Source organism: Tribolium madens, unplaced genomic scaffold (assembly GCF_015345945.1).
Source record: "Tribolium madens isolate multiple individuals breed KSU strain unplaced genomic scaffold, Tmad_KSU_1.1 Scaffold_20;HRSCAF=117;Tcas5.2_LG4, whole genome shotgun sequence".
In the NCBI taxonomy this organism is placed as follows: domain Eukaryota; kingdom Metazoa; phylum Arthropoda; class Insecta; order Coleoptera; family Tenebrionidae; genus Tribolium; species Tribolium madens.
In genome coordinates this window covers 12,723,660-12,746,733 of record NW_025400985.1, presented here as the reverse complement: position 1 = coordinate 12,746,733, position 23,074 = coordinate 12,723,660, and the positions used below count along the sequence as shown (strand labels likewise).

Below are 23,074 nucleotides of genomic sequence, written 5' to 3'. Positions count from 1 at the left end.
TCATGGGTGGTAAAAGAGCTTCGTCCAGCCTGAAAATACTACATACTGGGTGTTAATAGGCTGGTCCAACAGCCCTGACGGATGTTACATACCAGTGACATCTAGAAAAAAAAGTCAGTTTTCTAGTCTCACACAAGCTTTATTTCTTACATTGTCATACAATAAAAAATACGCCAATGTCAGGATTTCAAAAATTTGATTTTTCCAGTTTTGTTCATTGAAACGGTGGAGAGAATGTTAGTTTTGATTTTGAGTTTTTGGCCGCTCCTGGTAGTTCTGGTCTCGTATAGTTGAGATGTTCCTCGAACCCGTACACTTTAACACGATTCTCGTATTATTGGAGATAAAAAAATGGCATTCCTCTGGTCCTATCAGCCGTCCCATCTCGAATATTCCGACCTTTCCCGGACCACTAATACCTCCCTGATAAACACATCGATACAATTGAGTGCGCCACCGGTATAAAAGACAAGCAAGACAAATTAGTAATGACAAGGAATCTTCGGTAATAATTCACACAGCTATAGAAAAAAAAGGAGAGTCAATTCACGAAAGAACCCTCCTGTTTGGTACAGATTAGTAAACATTTTAGAGACATCCAGTGTACATAGAGAGGTTGTTAGTTTGTTTATCCAGTAGTAACTGTGGTTAATAGGGTAAACCGCTACAGTGACTACACCTGTATGCTTAGTTAAAAGGTACTTTTGAAAAGCCGCCGGAATCTCTCATCTCTTCTCACACACTTTTAGACGAAAATATTACACACACACACGCACATAAACAACTTATGAGTGTTTACAAATACTAAACGAAGTGCTCACAACACCACCTCGACACACTGGAGAGGTCTTTTATCTTTATTTTTAGGGTTACGAATACAAATTGGAATGGAATACGCTTACTTGTAATAAGATACACATATCTACTGAAGTAGCTTGAGAGTTTATCGACGYACGTGATCTCGAAGGAATCTGAATAAAAGACCAAGAAGGAAGATACATAGAAAATATAATGCGAAGGGAAGGACCCCTGACAGGCTGTAACAAGCACGAGCGGTAAAAACAAAGATGTGGAGGCCTCAGGTGGTACAAAATCGGATCCTTCATCATTTTTGACACTTGCTGCCAATAATTCATTAACATAGAATAAACACAACGAAATGCATTTCCAAATATAGAGAACGACTCTGATTAACTAAATAACGTTATGTGAAAATGACTCTAGATTGGTGTAATGAGTTTTGTAAAAAATAAAAAATTGCGAATGTTCCGTAAAGTATAATATAATTAATAAAAACATGAGTTAATTTAAGATAAATCGTTTTTTGCAAATTTAGTGAAACGTAGCTAGCAGCAGAAACAAATTAAAATAATCGATTAGCATAAATGTGGTCGTGACGTTGTAACTGGGAATAATTTCTGGTATGTATATCCGATTTTCATGTTTATCATGATTATTCAGTAGCGACAAGGAATACTCAATGGACGTCCCTTCGAGCATCTCATTAATGCACCAATAAATAACCGAGAGCGAATATGGGCTGGTTCTAGACATCGTAATATCTGCAATATATCATAGTAAAGTCAGGAGAATTTCGCAGGCCAAATAGCTGTCGTCTTATTTCATCAACCGATTTAAATATAAAACCAATAAAGGTAAATCATCGTCTTGAAATCTACTAATGATCTTGTCTGCAAAGCGTCTGACCGCTGACTCTATATTGGGTGCGACTGACTGATGTATTTCCTTTTCTGGTAACCCTTTAACACCTGTTCGATCCATACCGTTTCTGTCTACTATTTTTATCGATCACGTAATCTAAGAACTCGTATCCACTTTCCTCACGACGAACATCTGGACCARAACCACCCGAAAAATCCTCATATCGATGCCAACATCACCCAAGAAGCGAATAATTTTAATTTGATGGAGTTTAAACAATGCAATGCAGGCCTGACTGTTACAAATCCTTTTCAATAGGTTGATTCGATTTGCTCTCTGCGAGGTAAACAAACGATCAGATAACAAGCACCTAACAAATTGTGAGAATCAGAAATGTCATCTCCCAACATAATACCTTATTGGGCCAAGTTGGACTATTAAAGTAATGAAAATTTATAGCCAATATAACAGCAATTAATAACCAACGTTTAATGTCTCGTTTAAATATCGCAAAAAAATTSTAACGGATGGATACGCTGGAAATGGAACTGTTCTTAGGTAAATTAACCATTTCGTACCGGSTTTTAATAAAATCAATCGTTATTTCTACTAAAAATAAATTCGGTTTCAAATGCCGCCAAAGTAATTGCAATACGAAAATATTATTTATAAGAAGCGGAATTATCTTAACGATTTTACGATACTTTGATTTATAGAGTTGGCCGAGAAAATAATTAATTATAAATTTATGGATCAGTTTTATGATTTTATAAATTCCGGTTCGTGGTACTTTTTCCATTTTCTTTCCCAGAACTCGACTAAATATGGTTCACCACTTTTCTGATTCTACCAAAAAAATCTATTAATTACAAATGTAGAAATTTTTAAAAATGCTAACAACACTGCTAAAAATGTGCACAATAATCGTATTTAGATTAACAAACGGGATTCAAAAATCTTTTTTGTTTTTTTACCAGATTGATTTTTGTTAATTACACTAGTTTACAAATAATAATTTTTTGAATATACCTTTAAACACATTATTGTTTTTATTTTTTTTTAGCATAAATTAAACAAAAATAACAGTTAATTTTTTTATCACGTTACAGTTTTTTGTTACAAGCGATAATTTTCCTGCTTTCTGCACAAATGCCTCCGATTTGAAAATTATTTAAAATTCAAACTGTTGCTAAATTATTGCAAAATTATTACCAGGTGGGTTTAAATGTGTCTTAAAATACACTTCATAGACTTGCATTTGGACTTCTTTTCATCATGAGTGACGCACAAGACGAGCGTTGTATTTTTGTTAATCACATAGGTACATATTTCTTAAACCAGTGTTATTATTCGAAAAAATACCTACAAATATAGACATATTGTCAGTTCAATTTTTTCTTGTTTCAAACATTACGGTTTGTATTTCAGCATTCATTATTATAACATTAATTATAACAAAAAATGACAAAGTTTAATTGTAAAGTTTAATTTTAGTGGGTTTGAATATTTTTTTGCTACAATCGACATATAAAGTTAATACGAAGTGATCCAGAACTACTGAGTCTGTTGGAAACAGATTTGAAAGTATTTTTGTTAATAATTTGAAACACTGCAACCGGATACGGTTTTGCTTGACAAATACTTGACGTACAACCCCTCAAGATTGTTGAATTGTTAATAAAAAGCGCACTCCAATGGTAAGCTTTAAAAATTAGAGTCAGGATTGCCAACAGAATCATTCAATGTGGATCACTTTGTATTTAGATTGTTATAATGGTTTCGAAATGACATATAGTGCGATCAAAAAAAAAAAAAAATTAGAGTAGGCGTCGATTAAATTCTACAGCTGGCAGCACATTGGCTGGGAATCTGGGCTGGAAATTTTCCATACAAACTGAAAGTGAAAATGACCATTCACCGTTTTCGTCTTGTACAGCATTTTTGTAAAAACTTGCAACAATAAAAATTTTCTGCTCTAAAGTTAACATTATTTCACTCAAAATCAATATAACGCAAACTTGTCAAAGTTTCCGCTAACATTTGATGTCAAAAATCAGGATTGCCATCTGAAGGACTTTAGAGTAGGCGGTAACTCTAATTTATTATTTTTTTGATCGCACAGTACTTGTCATGTAACGTCATTTTTTATTAAAAAAAAAAAACGAGCAAATAATGCCAAAAAAACACAAAATAAACGGCTTATTGTCCATAATAATTATAAATATTAGAAAATTGAACATTTGATGAAGCGGTATCCGATTTATTTTGACAATTTTGATTCTCTGCAATAATTTCAACACGTGAAGACGTAGAAGGAATTGTCAAACACGAGGCTGTCTTCGGCAATATTTTCCTCTATTCTGGGTTTTTTGAATAACTGGTTTCCGTCTAGAATATTTATATTATGTTATATATTGTTATAATGTATTACATCTTTACTGTTATTGTCCGTTATATTTTTATTTTCACCAAGAATAATTACTTCATAAAGATGCCTTTCAAATCTTCGAAGCTTGAGAAAAATAGACCAAAACACCTTTTCCGTGATAGTAACCACTTTTTTTCTCCTTGCATCAAATTTCAAATTTGTCGTAAGTTGCTTGATACCCAGATTTTAATCTCTCTGGTATAAGGGTATTCATAGCTTCTGCTGCATTTTCTATATCAGAAATCATCTCGAAATCACTCATTTCTCAAAATTATGTGCCCAAACTTTCTGATGATATTTTTTCGCAAATTATTGTTTGTAAACAACAACTCGGCAACAAACAAGATCGATTATGTTTTACTCGCCAAATTTTTTTGACAATGTCATATTTTTCATTTATTATAAAAAAATTTCGTGATTGTACAAAAAATCATGTATAAAACATGTTGCAAAAGAAGCGTTTAGGCACTTGACTCGGCATTCGCCTCGTTGGTCAATTTCACGTCGCGTGCATGCTTAAAAGACTTCCATTTCGCAACTTATTTCATAAATAGCTATTTTTACATTCAAATATGTATTTAAAAAAAAGACAATTTTACAACATGGTCGATTTTAGTAGTATGTGTTGTTTTCTTTGAAATGAAATGGAATTCAAGTGTGTCTTGTTAAAATTTATTAATAAGGAGTGTGTCATAAAGTAGAAGAGAGGAACACCTGGCACGGCGTGCACCGGGCCCCCATCATATTAAAGCTAGTGTTTACAGAGGACTCGTATTGTGATGGACACAGTATAAATTGTGTAATTTATGTGAATGATAATACAAATAATTCAGCTGAATAATATAATTGATTTAGGTGCAAGGAAGGAGAGAGGGGAGGTGGTAGAATAGCGTGGATTGRGAAGATGAGCAAACAGCGCGTGTTTGGTTCGGAATGCGAGCCCTCGGGCTGTGCACCTGGCGATCGAGGCCCCCCTCCCAGAGGTCCTCCTTCGTATCCGATCTCCTGCAATCACCTCGGCCACATATAATAATGCAACCCTGAGAACGTCTTCTGGTCCGGGACCCCGTTTTTATTACCACCTCGTCGAAACGGCGAGATGAATGCCACAATATCCACAGATATCTTTGTTCTAAGACATCATCGCTGATGGCAAGTCTTCAGGAATGTTAATTGCAGGCCGGCCGGTCTGGTAGAGCAGTGACTGCAGTGTCCCACTGCAGCAACCGTTCCCACAATATCTACGATGAGGAGAAGCAACGCATGCCATGCCGAGAGCTCGTATGTGTCGGCTCGCCATTCACAACACTCACAAAGAACCGAGAGGCTTCAACCGTTTCATCCTTTGTCCTCCTGTCAATTGCATCAAGACAAACAATGCTCCCACGATCCTTCCGAAATGATTTATTTACTTATCTACTCATAATATTATGTAGATGACCACTCGCCATCCGAATCACAAAAAAAAACACACATGGGAGAGATATTATCAAGGTGGAAATCGTTGCTAAGACAGTCGACAGCTTTGACTTCTTATTTATCTATCGGCTTCTTCGGACCGCGATGGAAATCGACAATCAAAAAATTAAATGAGCGACCACCAAGCACTCAGACGTTTACATTTTAAAACAACAATTTACCTAATTTGGAGTTTATACACGTATCGAAACACTTTGAGAAATGTCACAAATTTTAAGAATTTCTGAATGCAAGAATTTAAAGTGACTGAACACTAAAACAAGAGAAACTAACTAACTGGCCTAAAAAACAAAAAAGATGCCGAAAATAAAGTAGCTTTTTGCCAAAATTTCAAAAACTTTATACAGGGTGATTCAAAAGTGTCGAGTTAAAAGTTCTCATAATAAAACAATTGTTTGAGTCTTTTTTCACGAGATATAGGTCTTCAAAGACTAGATTTTGGATTAAGTTTTTGCCCGTTACGATTATGTAATCTTGTATACACATGATAATATGAAAATTGACAGTTCTGCTTTTTTTTTCAAAAAAAGTTTTTAACAAAAATCTGAATTCATTTTATGCTTAGCTGAATGTCTTCTATCAGAATTCGAGAATTGGTCCGACATTTTTGAATCACCCTGTACTTATATCTTGTGATAAATCTTTTTCAAAATGCAATACTGTTAAATGTGCTTTATCAGTGCACTGTGCTAATCGATATGTTGGTTAAAACAGCCACCCGTTATTTTTTAAAAGAACACCATATCAATCTTTTTTTATAGTTATTAAAACGTCATAAGGCCTACATGTGGCAAATAACAGTAAAATCGAGACTGTCATTTGTGTGTCTTCTTGATACTAAAAGATTTTGGCAAAATTATTCAAAAGCATAATGTCAAGTAATGTCAGACTTGAATCAAGTGGTCTTTCGAATGCGCCTTTTCTATAGCAGCATGCGAAAAAACGTCCGTTAAAACGTTCGTTAAATTTTAACGGGCTAGGCTGTTATCATTGTCATAACAAGCATGGAGACAATAGGAATAACAAGGAAATATCACGAAAACATCTTAAACAAAACAGAATTTTAATTAAATTAATTAGTTTAATGACAATTTCAGAAAGTGCAATTGCTATTGCCAGAAACACGAAGATTCGTTTTTGATAACTTTCAGGATTCTCAAATTTTAAAAGCTCGCCAATTTTTATTAATTTAAGATCTTGAATTGTAAATAAAATAAAGATGATAGGATAGCATGGTAAAATAGTAGAAATATGTTAAAACCACAAAACATCCATGAAGCAGCGTCCGTTTATTAAAAAATCAGAGTCTTTAATTTTTGTTGAAGAAGTTACTTATGTGTTTTTTTAATAAAAAAAAACTCTCAAAATATTCAAATTTTGTTTATATAGTGTTTTTGACGCTTTCTTCATCTCTAAAATTAATGATGCACCTTGAATCTAAAAAACTAGACTTAACACTTGAGAAAATCTAGTTGAAATTGAAAATTAATAGCAAAAAATTGTAATAAAATTCAATCCTCCAAGTGTTGGGAATAAATAATGTTTTTTCTGTATGCAATGATGCAACCCTCAAGTTCAAAATTTTATCAGTAGGTTTCAGTTATAACATTGATTTCTCTTTTACACAGAAATTAAATGTTTTTGACCTATTTCACCTCAAAAAACGCAGTTGTGACCTTGCCAAAGTGGCGATAGCTATGACACAAATATTAAGTATACAGTATGTCCCCGGATTGAGTTTACAAGAGGAACAAAATTTTTATCTTTGATTTTACGCCAAAATTGCAAAAGAAAAAGATTTTTTGCTTCATCTGAAACTAGCAAATCTGTAATTAAAACTTGCTGTCTATGACAGCATCTAGTACCGTGCGATCAAAAAAAAATAAATAAATTAGAGTAGGCGGTGCTTAAAGTCCTTAAGATGGAATCCTGATTTTTGACATCAAATGTCAGCGGAAATTTTGACAAGTTTGCGTTATATTCATTTTGAGTAAAATAATGTTCTCTTTAGAGCTGAAAATTTTTATTGCTGTACAAGACGAAAACGGTAAATGGTCATTTTTACTTTCAGTTTGTGTGGAAAATTTCCAGTCCAGATTCCCAGCCAACGTGTTGCCAACTGTAGAATATAAATCGTCGCCTACTCTAATTTATTTTTTTTTTGATCGCACGGTACCTTAATGTTAATGTACAATGGCGAGCATAAAATTTTGGTAGGTAATGTCATTTTAAAACTTCATCTTTTTGTCAAAAAAAGTAATTTCCCTCTGTAATTTTGACAAGAGGGTATATTGGGGAATGACATTGCCTACTAAAATTTAATGTTCGCCATTGTACAATAATTAATTAATTAAATTAATTAAAATTAATTTTAATAAAATTTTAATACAATTAATTTTAATATAATAATAAAATTAATTGTATTAAGTCATTTAATTAATTAAATTAATTAAAAATTACTTTTTTTTTCTTAAAGCTGTTTCTTTGAGTTGCCATTTTTAAAAATTATGTTTTTCACAAACATTTTTGTTATTTACTGCGTAAACTCATTTGTCAAGGTGACATCGTTGTCAAAAAAATAAAACCGCCAATGTGAGAATTTAAAACGCAGAGAAAAATTATTATTACAAGACCAAAATCAAGCCGAAAATGAACTTTTCTTTCCAATGAGTGAGAATAATAAAGTTTTAATTTCAAATTTGCTCGTTTCAGGTGAAGCAAAAAATGTTTTTTCTTTACAGTTTTGGCATAAAATCAATTTTTTTTCTCTTGCAATCATACAGTAGATTGAGAACAAATTAAATACACCGTATATTAACAAGTATTTAAACGTCAAGTATTTTTCAGTAAAAATAATAAATGCACAGTAAAGACAATATTAATAATAATAATATTAAACAATATTCTTGCGCGGGGTCAATAGATTGTTATGTAACCAATAATAAAAATAAATCCCTAAATTTTATGTTACTTTACTAAATTTAATTAAAGTTAAAAAAAGTTAAACAACATTATTCAACATTGCCAACTTAATTTTAAAATAGAAGGCCACTTTCATCAGAACTGTAATTGAACACCGTTGACTATATTTATGAATGTAAAAACTTTCGTAAAGATTATATTCAAGTTTCCTAGACATTTGTTACATCTTTTTCCGGAGTGTGTGTTGTACATTTTGTTACAACTATTATTTATTGTTTAAAATGAAAAAAATAATGCGATAGAAAGATTGGTTGGTTACACTTGTTTGAGAAGTAATGAAAAATGAAAAAGCACTAAAAATGAATGTACTTACTTGCATAGTAATCGATTTGTTTTGTTTTTAATGAGCCGCGATAAAATACAAACAAATAAAACAGAATAAATTGAAAAATAAATAAATAATGTTCAAGTATTTCCACCTGGCCACCTGACTAGTTATGGGAGTTAAAGTTTCAATAGTTTTATAATTGTTCGTCAATAAATAAATCAGAAATGAAATATCCATATAATTAAACCCATAATTGACGTCAAGTTATTTATTTTAATTATTTGTTAAAAGATTGTATTAATATCCCTCGTAGATAAAACGAATTGCCTATTCGCAGAGTTTATTTGAAAAATCTACATTGTATTTTGATATTATGATAATGGACTTAATTTCCTGGAATGCAGATATCATTTTTTGCGATGACTGTTTTTTTTTTCTTAGAGAAGGCCAAACCTCTTGTTTATATTACATTTAGCAACGATAAATAATGCGCATTTCTCTAAGTTCCTAATCTGCAACCAGACATTTCAGAGACATGGCTACGCACCATTCTAAACATCACAACGGAAACAAGACATTGCGCAATTTTTAGCAAAAGATTCGCATTTTTTTGCATATTTTATTGCTATATTTATACATATTCGTAATGACTCAGCTGAAAAGAATTTTTTATTTCTTTATTTATAGCTTGCACGCCTTGATTTAAGCAATCACACCCGAGAAATTTCTAATTTTAATAACTTGCAAAAATTCTGCGTTGGCTTTGACATGACAACCATAGCCTCCGACCGTGGTAAATTTTCCAACCATCGCACCGGATTCTGATATAAAATTGCTCATTTGCTAAAATATTCTCAAAAATGCAATTTAATGAAGAACCCAAATATAATTATGTTATTTGAAAATACAATAAATAAGACTTACCGGTTTGTCTTTCAAATCTGGAAAAAAATTAAGCATTATCACACCAAACCAAAGTTCTCAAACCAGAAACCAGTCTTGGTAATAGTTTATGTCTTTTCATAAATATTTTGTAGCATTTCATCTGGGAAAAGTTGAAATTTTGAATAATTCACTGTTTCAAGCAAAGGCTTGTACGACACCTGGTGGTCACCATCCGAACTTGGCTGCGTGAAATGACAGAAAAAGTAGATTTTGACAAATGACATTTGACATTTGTAAAGTGGTTGTGATGATAAAATTTTAAAATTCATTGTGTAATAAATTCTTGAATACTCTGTGTTTTGTCACACAACTAAGCGATGAATAATCAAGAACAGACAGTGCAGTTTTGCTACGACAATCAAAAATCATGAGGATTTCTAAAGGCACAATCATTATTTTAGTCTCAATGCTACTTATCTCAATTTTTCTCGCAAATGTTGTAAATTTATTAAGCACAGATGGGACTAAAGTTAACTTATCAATGAAAGATGATTATCTGAAAGTTACGGATAGCACTGATCACTTAATTTGGTTTTTACAAGTATTGGGGGTATGTAGTAAGTGTTGATTTTATTTTTACTTATTTTTTTAGATTTCTGACATACACATTAGTGTTTTTCAAGACCCCTTTCGCATAACAGATTTAAAAGATTTCTGTTTTCGCACTGTTGACGTAATTAGGCCTTCTGTGGTGTTAGCTTCTGGTGATTTAACAGATGCTAAAACAGCGGATCATATTGGGTCCCAACAGTTGGAAAAGGAATGGCAATACTACAGAAATATACTCAATGAATGTCACGTTAGGGAAAAAACTGTGTGGCTTGATATTAGAGGAAACCACGGTAGTAATTTCTTGTTTTTGAAACTTAACCTTACTTATCAAATTTCAGATAATTTTAACGTAGCCGGCGCAGATTCTAAACAAAATTTTTATTTAAACTACTCAATCCAAGGGCGACACCACCCTCGTTCGTATATTTACCAAGTATCACAGGGTTCGGATTTATACTCTTTTATTGGGATTGATGCTTGCTTAGACCCAGGCCCTAGACGTCCTTTTAATTTCATAGGAAAGCTAGACCAAACCGAAATAGACCACATAAACAAACTTATCGAAAAAACTAAAACAACCGGCAGCAATTACACTGTTTGGTTTGGTCACTTTCCAACTTCTTGCATTTTGAGTACAGGGAGTGAGGGTGCTAGAAATTTAATCAGGAAAGATCCTAAAGGTTTGGTATATGTTTGTGGACATTTACACAGACTTGGGGGCTTGGTGCCTAAAATGTACACTTTGCAACAGTCGGGCTTTTTAGAATTAGAGCTTGGAGATTGGAAAGATAACAGAGTGTACTAAGTAGGGTCCAAGTTGGGGTATTTTTTGAAGTTCGGAGTTTGTAGGTATCGTTTATTGGCGATAGATCACGGAACATTGTCTTTTGTGGACGTTCCTCATGGCGAGTGGCCCGTGGGCCTCATAARTAACCCCAAACATGCCCAATTCATTAACTCGGCGAAAGAGAATCTCGAAAATATTAGAAAGTCTACGCATGTCAGGTGATACCAACAGCCAATGTTTTTACTTTAATTCACTAGGGAAAAGAGCTACGACGTCATTTGCCCTCGCATTTCCATTTATTTTCATGTTTTAAATTTTTATTTGTCTTGATAAATAATAATTAAAGCTGGAGTATTTCTCTAGAAAAGAAAATATGACGTCATTTACCTTCGCATATTCATTTATTGTCATGTTTTTAGTTTTTTTTTTTAATTGATTTTTGATGAATAATAATTATACTGTGTCCCCGGATGGGTGAAACGCCTCTTGTAAAAGATAAAAAATTCTCGATTTAAATTTTAATTTTTTGGGGTTCAGCCCTGCTTGGTTAAAGACTAATTTCTAACATAATTTTAGTTTTGGAAAATCAAGTGTGCCTTCGAAAATTTTAAAGAAACATTTTTTTTAATGCCCTTTTTGTATACGCTCCTGAAAACAGTCTTGAGTCTTTAAAATGAGTCTTTTCCGGAATCAATAAAATAGTACGTAAAACGGTTATTTTAAGTACTCAGTCCCCAAAAACAGTTTTTGCTGACTAAAAAATAAAATTGGTTACTACGGTAACGAATTTTTTTTTAATTTGTAAGAGGTGTGAATTTGTGTTTAGGGAGCTTTAACAAAAAAATCTTGTATGCACCACTACGCAAAAGGTTTTAGGTAACTCCTCTCATTAAAGACTCGGCTCCTACGTCGCCTCGTCATTAATTACGATTCGTCCCCTAAAACCCTACTTTGCGTACTTGATACATAAATAGCTATTTTTGTATACGCTCTCGAAAATAGCTGTTTTAGGGACTCATTTGAGTACCTAAAATGAGTCTTTTTCGGACTCAATAAAATAGTACGTAAAATAGTTATTTTAGATACTCAGTCCCCAAAAACAATAAATAGTACGTAAAATGGTTATTTTAGGTGATCAGTACCCAAAAACAGTTTTTTTCTATTTCGGTGTTAGAATAAGTCTATTCCACCACCCAAATGACGTCATTTGAGTGCTGGAATAAATCGTTGGCGTTAATTTTAGTGACGGACTTTCTTCACAATTCATTCATTTTCAAATGTGAAAATCAGAATTATTTTTATTTTTTACAGCCGCCTAAAATTATTCCACATAAACATAAATTTTCGTTTTTTAATTTATAAAATGATATAAAGCGGCAAAATAGAAAAAATAGTATAAAGCACTTATTGGTTCTTCTGCAACTTGTACTTTAATATACTATTCCGGACGAAAAAGTCAATTTAGTTACTATGATAGCCAATTTTTTTTTAATTAATAAGAGATGTGAATTTGTTTTTTGTAAGCTTTAACAAACAAAATTGTTTGTAACACGTACCTAAAACTCGGCTTCGCCTCGTCCAGAAATAGCAACGATTCGTCCGCAAAAACTATATTTTAGGAACGTGATAGACTGAAAAATTACCAAATAAGTTAAAAAATGACTTAATTAGGTCAAAAATGTTGTTGCCGTTTAACCTTTTGGGTGTTTAATAAAAACTCGTTTTTTTCTGCGAACTTTTGTTAAAACTGTCCGAAAAAATCATAAAATTAGGTTGCAAATGACATATTTTTATCTTTTTTGTTTGCTTTTTAGTCGGAATTCTATCTATTTTGCGACATTTTGCTCAAACAAACCGAAAATCACCTAATGGGTCAAAGAGGGCGTTATATTTGCTTTTTCTGAACGTTTAAGCACGTTTTTTACTACATTTTGCTATAATTGACCAAAAATTACAGAAATTGACGATGTTTTGTCGAAACAAACCTAAAAATCGCACATTATGTTGTATTTGACGTAATCTCACAAACAAATTAATGTTTTTTTAAATAATAGCAAAAAGGCGTTTTTTTTTGTGCGTGGTAGAATATTTTTTATTTACAAATAAATGGGAAATAAGTTGTGTAAAGCAAAAAAATTCACTTAGGTACGTACATTTTTTTAAATCACATAAAATTCATCTAAATATATTAATGTTTGCTAGAGGTTTTCTTAAAATTTTACGACGGACGTTTTGGAAATAGCCTTAAACAATTTTTCTTAACATCTCAGTTGTACAAAAATCGGAGATTTCAAGATTTAAAATGATTGTTTTTGTATGAAATTCCTCTAAAATTAATAATAATTACTTTCAGAGTGTTAGCATTTTCGTTAGGAGAGATAACGTCTGTGAAAATACGTATAAATGGTGGTAAATGGATGGACCTGTACCACGTGGAGGGTCCCTTATACGTATTAAAGTGGAACCCCAATAAGTACAATTCAGGGCTCCACACTATGGAATTATTAGTCAAAGACTCCCATGGAAGGGAAAAGTTTTACTCACAACCCTTTGCATTGGACGACACTCGTTTATCGTTTAGTCTTTTATCTCGAATAGCATTAATGACGGATGCTAGTACCGTCGTACGTAACCCCAAATGATATCTTTAAAGTTTTTCAAAGTAATTTTTAGTTTCGTATGATGTTCGTTGTGATGTTAATTACGTGTATATTACCTTTAATCGTGTTCCGAATTCTCCATAAAATGGTGGAAGGTAATTATAATTTTTTGTTTTTGCTTTTTACTAATTGCTAATTTAAGAAAACAAATTAACTCCTCCGCGCCTCAGAGGCTCTTTTTGCCGGATGTGGTTGCGCAAATTCTGGGTGCTCTCAACCGTTGATCGGATATTTTGGCCTATACTCTTATACCCTCTTTATTTGTCTTTCGGCCCATGGTCGGTGGGGTACTTGGTGGAGGACCATGTGGGTGTGATTTTTGCATGGGGCATTTTTGTGAATGGGTCTTACTTACCCGGTTCTTTCACTTACGCTTATGGATTTATTCAGGTAACTAACTGGTTTTGGAGAATTCCCTAAACCTGATTTTTTTTCCAGTTAGTTACATTCCAAATACCTTTGATGTTTATTCTGGCCCACGGAGTGGATCATAGCATCCAATATAAAGTAATAAACGCGCAAAAAAAGAAAACAATTTGTGGCCACATTGGATTACATTTACCCTTTTTGTTGGTTTTCGGTATTCAAGTACAGATGGCGTACTTGTTTTGGTTGGCTTACGGGACTTTGGCCTTTATTTTGGGGCCTTTGAGGACGTGGTCTCTGGTTTTAGCCGCAGTTTTGTGGTATAACGCCATTTATTTACCAGTAAGGTGTACAAGGTTGTGAGTTTTTGGCTTGTAGAGTTTTTTTTGTACCTAATTTTTATTTACAGAAAAGCTGCAAGTTTGCTACAAATTTTGCCGGCGAGAGATCACAGCGACAGCAATGTCCTCGATATCAAGCAGTAATTCGATGTGTCTTTCCCTAAATGTACTGATATTTTAATGTAGAATAAATCATTTCTTGAGTTTGGGTTATGATAGGGCCATACACAAAATTATATCTAATATATTTGTCGATCTATTTGTGCTTTCAATAAATTACTATGAGACTGCAATATTATTGTAAGACGTTAATACTGTGGTTGGCTCATGTGATAGTTTTTGTTAGTATTATAATATTTGTAGTTAATTTTTTTTCTTCCAATTTCACATTCTCGACATAACAAGGTAAAACCTATTTTTATATCTCTTTATCCCTGTTAGTTTGTGTTACCTGTATAAGAATTCTAAATGCAATACTGTACTTCAAACGTCAATCAAGAAATAAATATTGCAGTAGTTACCAACGCGTTTTAATCACATTTTTAAATAAAGAACAACGTTTGAAAGTTACCCATTTTTTACCTCAGGACAAAAGTTTAAAATTTTTCTTTATTTAAATGAACCTTAAAATAAATATTTAGCATAATAATAGCATTGTATTTAAATGACTGCATGGTCATTTTCACTTTCAGTTTGCGTGGAAAATTTCCAGCCCAGATTCCCAGCCAATATACAGTGCCTGTATAATGTCTTTATTTCAAATCGGTATCTTCTATAATAACGAAGATATGATTTTTTTTAGATTTGGCTAAAATGTCAACTTTTATCTGTAAGTCGAAAACAAAAGACGATAGCGGAATGCGGTTTCAACCAATATTATTTTCTCAAAAAATGAGCCCCAGAATGTATCACTCGTTTTTGGCTAAACCTCTTAGTTTCAGGGATTCCCTATTCGGACATCTAAAATGCAGCACCCTGTACATAACGGGTGTTTTTTTAAATTTGGCGTCAAAGCTATCTATGAAAGTTTGAGTGTGAACGAACCATTATTGTTTTAAGGAGTATGGACGAATTTTTCTTATGGGAATGCCAATGTAAACGAACGACACTGTAGCACTCTTATCATAATGAAATTTGGCACAGGCAATTTTTAAATTGCTAACTACAATATAACTTTTTAATTTTTTTTAAAGTTATTATAAATAACAATAAATAGTTACTAAAAATTAAAATTAACGAAATCAATAAATTTAAAAAGTCAAATTTTTATGTTATTATAAATTTCTTTATTCGTAGTGAAAACCGTTTTAAAAAATTTAATAAATAAGCGTGCTACAGCGTCGCGCGATTTTAATCTGAAACCGAACGAGAAATTTCTTGATTTACAATTCCTAATTGACTCATTACCACTAGTCGCAAAAAGGGTAAAAAGTGATCCTCTTTATTTATGGTGTTATGTGTTTAAACATACCAGTTGGTTTTTAAGCAAATGTGTAAAAAGAAATGATTTAAAAATTGTAAATATTTATTTTATATAAAAAAATTTCACTTAACATGTTCTGTAGTTCTGTTGATCAGTTATGTATTATGTAACGAGAAAAAGCAACAAATATATACTAACAGGGAAAGAAAATCATATCAAACTGATCGAAATATGAAAATAAGACATGTTACACTTAATATGTACAGGGTGTTCGGTCCAAGTCGCCCCGGCTGATAACACCTAAATTTACTTTTTTTTCAAAAACAAAATTTTTAAATAACACTATTCATTCCTAGCTTTCTTAGTAAATGCATGAAATTTTTTTGGCACATCCGGTGTAGCCGGAAATGCTACCAAATTTAGTTTTTCAAATGGAGCACCTATATTTTTTTGTTCGAAACAATAATAATTGGCATGAAAAATACGGTAAACCACTATATATTACATTTTACTTTACATAATGCACTCAGAAAACAATTTAAATTTTAGAATTTTATTAGCAAATTTTGCAACAGGCGGATTTTACCTGTCAAGGTATTCATGCAAAAAGCAATATGCTTGGATACCGTTTAATTGTTAGTTTGACAAAGCCTAATTTGTCAATAAATCTTATTGAGATCTTTAATAATGGATGATATTAATTACGACGAATTGGTAGATCAGCTTGAAGTGTTTTTTAAGTGCAATAAAAATAGAGCGGAAGCTGAAAGACAGTTTAGAGAAAAATACCCAAATAGAGTTCACCCAAATCGTTGGAAATTTAGTCGAATTGAAAAACAACTGAGACGAATAGGTTCGCTTCTTAAAACTAAAAAACCTGTGGTTCTTTGTGAAGAACAAGAAAATAGAAATCTGAATGTTCTGTTATCAGTCGAAGAAACTCCAAGAGTTTCCATAAGAGAACTCGCTCATCAACTGACAAATTAGATTAGTCAAACCAACAATTTAACTGTATCCAAGTATTTTTTTATTCACATCTTTCCTTTAAATTTAAAAATCGGGCTACGCGACCAATTTCTTTATATAATTCTAAGATTTAAGATGTTTTTTGATTACATTGTGTTACGCAAAATGTAATAAATAGTGGTTTACAGTATTTTTCATGTCAATTATTATTGTTTGGAGGAAAAAACATAGGTGTTTCATTTAAAAAACTAAATTTGGTAGCATTTCCGGCAACACCGAATGTCCTAAAAAAAATTGATACATTTATAAAGAAAGCTAAGAATGAATATTATTACCTAAATATTTACTTTTTGAAAAAAAGAAGTAAGTTTAGATGTTATCAGCCGGGACGACTTGGACCGAACAGCCCTGTATATATAAAATAAAATTGTAATATTTGTCTTATGTTTTCTAAGTATTTTATACAGTATGTCCCCGGATTGAGTTTACAAGAGGAAAAAAGATAAAAAACAAAGTCATTTTTAACAAGAAATAACATATTATTCAATTAATGAATTAATTGTCAAAGTGACATATAGTTGTCAAATAAATAAAACCGCCAATGTGATGTGAAATTATTCCAAGTCTAAAATCAAGAGAAAAATGAACTTTTGTTTTCACTGAATCAGAATAATGAAGTTTTAATTAAAGATTTGCTCATTTCAGGTGAAGCAAAAACATGTTTTTCCTTTGAAGTTTTGGTGGAAAATCAAAAAAAAAATTTTTTTCTTCTTGTAAACTCAATCCGGGGACATACTGTACTTATAATAATCAATATTTTTTACATAATTCAAACTAGAATTTTTTGCTATTTTTTTAAACTTTAGATAATTTAAATTTGGAAGATATTGTAAAACAATGTTAAGTAGGTATTCCTTTATGATTCTTTTACTTGTTTATATATGATTTGGTTTTTCTCTTTTAATTATGTACAATTAAATTAAATATATGACAGACACAATCGCGAATATAATTCAGGAAACAACAACTGTCATTAGGAGAATTTCATCACTAAATTATCATTTTTTATTTCATTAGTCTTGACCTTCAATAAGAAAATATATATTTCTCCCAACATCATCACTTGTATCAAAATGAAGGTATTTTTTCTTTTAGTTTGTGTGCTTGTTGCCTGCACTGGTGAAGTAAGTTTTTGTTAGTAATCGAGAACACAATTAATTATTAGAAATTTGTAGTTAGATAAGGAGTTTTTGATTCAGTTTTTGCAAAAAATTAGAAAAGTTAGTGAAGAATGCGTTGCTGAAACTCAAGCTACTAAAGGTAATGATAATGATCTTGCGATAAAAAATATCTTGTACTTAACAGCCACTGATTTGTAGATGATATTAAAACACTGTTAGATCATAAAATACCAGATTCACATGAAGGGAAATGCATGATTTTTTGTTTTCACAAACATTTTCACATTGTGGGTAAGTCTTGATTTTTTAAGTTTAATTTAATTGAAATATTTAAGCAAAATGATGACGGATCTTTGAATAAAGTGGATGCTATTTCTTCATTAGAACCCATTAAGCAACACAGTCAGGATATTTATGACAAAGTTGTTAAAATATTTAATACTTGTTTTGATACAGGTGAAATTTAATTTCGTTTCAATAAATGAAATTGTATTTAATATTTTGCAGCTGAAAATAATAATGATTCTTGCATTTATGCTTCAAATTTAGCTGAATGTGCCATCCGTGAAAGCAAATCGGTGAGTGTTTATGAAAATAGAAAATATAGTACGTTTTAATAATTTGCAGATGGGTTTAGACGACTTGATGGTGATCGAATAAGAAGTAATACCGTTTTGTTAGAAATACTTATCTTATAATTAAATAATCAACTATCAAACTTGTTTACATGCTCCACCTCTCTTATAAATCCAGTCGAATTAAAAATACTGTCATAATACATAGGAGCAGCGGACAATGATGATACATACTCGTACTTAGCCTACCATATAAAACGCTGTAATATTTTAAAACAAAATATTATACATTCAACTTACTCTGCTCTTAGACTTACTTACACCTTTAGTAGAACGTTTATAAAATGAAATTGTAAACTCTTTAAAAAAGATTTGTTGTCTTGGCCTACAAACCAATTCACAACGGCACATATCAAAATTTTGCACCTTTTAAATTTTTTTGAGTTTTAGGAACAAATAATAGTCTGACGGTGCCAAATTTGTCAATTAATTTAAAACCAGTTTTAATAGATTAATTAATCTGTGATGGAACTTTCATGTTTATCTACACTACTCCAAAAAATTAAAGGAACAAAATATTTTCCCAAACTTTTAGGTGATTTTTGAAATGCTGTAACACAAGGAAAAATGTTCGTATCTAGATTTAAAAAAAAATATTTTGAAGCTTTAAGTTTCAAGTTTTGAGTTTTTTTGGCAAATATTTTTTTGTGCTACGTTTATCACGCAATTCTAAGTAATTGCGCGGGAAAAAAAAATCTAAATTTTTATATTTTTGTTTTTAGTCCACGGACGTGAAGATTTTTTTTTAGTTAAGTCAATGCATAGGCCGGATAGCATGTTTGTTTAGCTTTACTATGCTTTCTTCATATTCTTTTTACATCAATTTGTCGATGAGATATTTGACTTTAAATGAAAAAGGATCCTTTTGTTTTTGATCATCGATATCTCAGCAACCATGACCACACAGAGAATATAAGGGAAGTGTCAAAAACTGGAATAAATACTCTTATAATTTTTTGAAAATTATTTTTTTAACATTGATTTATAAAAAAAGAGAAAAAAGTAAGTTTTTGCGTTGTTTTAGTAAATCTACCGCATATTCACTAATATTGATGGGGAGACTAATGTTTTAGGTGTTTTTACAGCTCAAAGAATCCCTCACAGCCCTGCTAATTTTTAATCGATCCATCAAATCGTTTTCTCGGACCGATTGATCAAAGTTTTGCAAAAGAATTAAAGGAACATTTGTACATTTTGTTTCTGAACATGGTCTAATCTTCGACAAGATGAGAAAAACATTTATTTTCAGCTTTCTTTTACAATCTTGAAAGTAAACTGACAAGTTTCGAAGTCTCCAATAGTGAAGAAAAAATGCGTAAACCATACACCACTCTTATGGCATGTGCCTCAAAGCTGGAGAAAGCATAAAAAGTGATTTTTCATTTTGTCTAGTTATGTAATATTGTGGTGTTGAAATCCTTTTCAAAATATTTGGTGTTATTGATAATTTATCAGTTTTATTTCAAGTCTGACCTTTATAAAAAAAAAACTCATTAGTACATACTTAGTGCATAAATGCATAATCATTTGTAATTTTTTTAATTGGAAATCATTGTATTCTGTTACACAGGGCGCTCAAAAAGTAGAGTACCAACTAAATGGAAAGTAGTAGAGAACTGGTTACAAACATTAAGATAAATTATTCCTAAAACTACCCAACACAATTTGCATTTTTACAACTGGAGCAAGCCGTCGTCTTTGTCAGAAACGAAAAAGTAAAAAATACGTTAAATAACGATTTATTTTTTATAATGGATACAAAAAAATACGTTGAATGAAAAAATACAAAACATTATGCATTGTGCGTTACATTTCTAACACACAGCGCGAAAACAAATCGCACAGGTTTTTGACCTCGAACGATATTGCCAATTTTCGCGCATATGTAATTGTGCGTTATGATCTAGTTTCATATATGGTCGTAGGAAATAGTATATTACATAATGAGCACGGAAAGTGATAAATACCACGAGTGCGTTCGACACTTTCCTGCAAGTTTTGTACACTATTTTTCCTACGACCATAAATAATTTTTTTCTTACGAACATATTTTTTTTCATAACGATTTATTTTTTATAATGTATACAAAAATACGTTGAATAACGATTTGTTTTTTATAATGGATACAAAAAAATACGTTAAATGAAAAAATACAAAACATTCGAGTGTGAATTGTACGTTAGATTTTTAATGCGAAAACAAATCGCACATGTTTTCGACCTCGTACGATATTGCCAATTTTCGCGCGTATGTAATTGTGCGTTATGATCTAGTTTCATGGTCATAGGAAAAATTTATTACAAAATGTATCAGGAACAGGAAATGTTCAGTGGAAAAATTTGATAACAGGATCTTGATTTCACGTATTTCAGGGGGCGTATAGGCATGATTATCTTTATTATTTTCCATATTCGTGTTCAATAAATTCAATTTCAATAAAACAAAAGACGCCTATCTAGATCAAATTTTGCCTTTTAACACAACAAACACTAAATCGATTAAAATGAAAAAAGATGTTTAAAAACGGCATTAAGAATGCAAATTACAAAAAAATGCATATAAAACTTATTTCATAAGACCTTGAAACACTTCTTCTTTAAATTAACTCGTAGTTGTGCCACTCGCTTTTTAAACTTGAATTCGTGCTTCACGTCTGGTCTTATCAAAGTTGGTTAATGTACTATTAAGAAACACGATAGGCCAAGAAAGATTAAATGAATTGGTTCTAGTGGATGTTGAAGAAGTAATGAATCATTTTTCCATCATGAAGCCTCGTCGACTTGTAATTGTTATTTGCTCTGAATAGTGTACATATTTAATAGTATATTAAAAAACAATCTCATTGTGATACTTGTTCATTGTAACACTCGTCACTGCGTTGCTCGTGTTATCACAATAAAAGCTCGTAACTCGTCTTTCTTATACTATTTTTTCTATTGAGCGTTTTTAAAATTGAAATTATTATTATATTTTTCAGTTAAAATTTTTGACAATTGACGTATGCTGTATTCAAATTGCTTCAAAATAGCTCAAATTGCATTAGTTTCGATGAAATACACTTGAATGCAAAAAAGCGCAAATTGTCAAAAACAAATTGGTCAAATTTTTCAAAGATTTACATAGTGTGAGAAATGGTTGTACCCAAAAAGATTAGAAAATTTTCAAAAGAAACGTCTTATTTGGTAGTCTTGACAGTGCAGTGTCATAGACAGTGACTTTTTCACTATTAACATTTATTATTAAATCATTGCAATCACGAATTTGTGACCAAACAAAAATAAAGAAGGTTAAGCATACTTTTTTTGAATATTTAACAAGAATAATAAAATTGTCATTTATTAACAGGTCAAATTGCATTATAAAAAAAAATCAGCTTACGTTGCTCTACAACAATTCCTCCTTTAAAATTAACAGTATATGGCCATTGATGCCATTCAGAATTAGAATTCTTGTTTATACATCATATACAGGTGTTCCGTCTAAACCCCACTTTAGAAGTATTGGGAGTTGGAATAATTGTATTTATTTGAAAATTGGTACACAGCCATAGACCATTAAGTCCTCCTAAATGAAAATATTTTCAAGATGACAGCACTTCCGGTTATATCGGAAGTCGGTCTCAACTTTCTTATTTTAAATGGAAAGGTATATTTTTTACTGCGTTTTTGGATTAATCGTGTTATTTTAAGGGAATTTTCATCAGCTTTCCCTACACCTAAATTTAACCGTTTTTGAAATATTTGGAATTTTTCAAAAATTTTTGGATTTGCACCTTCCACTTTAAAAACCGGTAACTCTGTCATTTTTTAAGATTTTAAATTTGTTTTTTTGGCGTTTGAAAGAGAAAGCTTAGATCCTTTTTCTGGTGTTTTCAAATTTTGAAAAAAATAACATATCCCATAATTTTAAGGTTACTTTTGTAATAATTCAAATATTCATAACTCAATTTTTTCAAATGAAATACCCCAATTTTTATTTTACTAAATTGAAGAGAATTTAATTGTGCATTGATCTGTATTAACATTCCCTATAATACCTAAATTTAATAATTTTCAAGTTATGGACTTTTTTTTAATACTACAGAAAATTTATTACTAGCCATACCGGTTTTCACATAGTTTGCTATGGAAATCAAAAATGTCAAAATTGTTTCTCAGTAAACGTCTACAGTGACTTATTATTTGCCAAATAGTGCCAAAATATGGAGAATCAYAGTTATGCAAACTTAATTATTATTGATAGGTTCTACCATGCAATCATTATTTAAAGCTAACAAGTGAGAAAAACTTATTTTTGTTTAATGAACGATATCATAATTTTGTTACACTCTCCATAAATACAAAATAAATTAATTAAATCTAAGTTTGAGTAGCTTTGACTCTCCATATTTTGGCACTAT

General features: G+C 31.4%; 2 protein-coding genes and 1 long non-coding RNA gene across 4 annotated transcripts; 2 read left to right on the top strand and 1 right to left on the bottom strand.

Moving 5' to 3' along the window:
• Positions 1-9,880, bottom strand: LOC123005031. Its single transcript, XR_006412723.1, has 3 exons — positions 9,744-9,880; positions 151-423; positions 1-101 (listed from the first exon to the last, which is right to left on the bottom strand). It is a non-coding gene; the product is annotated as an uncharacterized LOC123005031 (long non-coding RNA).
• An 88-nt stretch (positions 9,881-9,968) lies between these two features.
• LOC123005026 (transmembrane protein 62-like) lies at positions 9,969-14,990 on the top strand. Of its 2 annotated transcripts, none has more exons than XM_044398615.1 (9): positions 9,969-10,305; positions 10,357-10,606; positions 10,655-11,114; positions 11,166-11,321; positions 13,457-13,727; positions 13,777-13,858; positions 13,906-14,153; positions 14,202-14,485; positions 14,539-14,990. In XM_044398615.1, exons 1-9 carry the CDS (start codon positions 10,132-10,134, stop codon positions 14,612-14,614), a joined length of 2,001 nt encoding a protein of 666 aa, XP_044254550.1. In that variant the 5' UTR covers positions 9,969-10,131; the 3' UTR covers positions 14,615-14,990. The 2 variants fall into 2 exon arrangements, with proteins under 2 accessions (XP_044254550.1, XP_044254549.1); XM_044398614.1 differs by having other exon boundaries at positions 14,202-14,488.
• Positions 14,991-17,893: 2,903 nt separating this feature from the next.
• LOC123005028 (general odorant-binding protein 19d-like) lies at positions 17,894-18,848 on the top strand. The gene is made up of 6 exons (XM_044398618.1): positions 17,894-18,043; positions 18,095-18,179; positions 18,239-18,327; positions 18,376-18,496; positions 18,548-18,618; positions 18,668-18,848. The coding sequence occupies exons 1-6, from the start codon at positions 17,993-17,995 to the stop codon at positions 18,698-18,700; spliced, it is 450 nt and encodes a 149-aa protein (XP_044254553.1). The 5' UTR covers positions 17,894-17,992; the 3' UTR covers positions 18,701-18,848.
• The last annotated feature ends 4,226 nt before the right edge of the window (positions 18,849-23,074 follow it).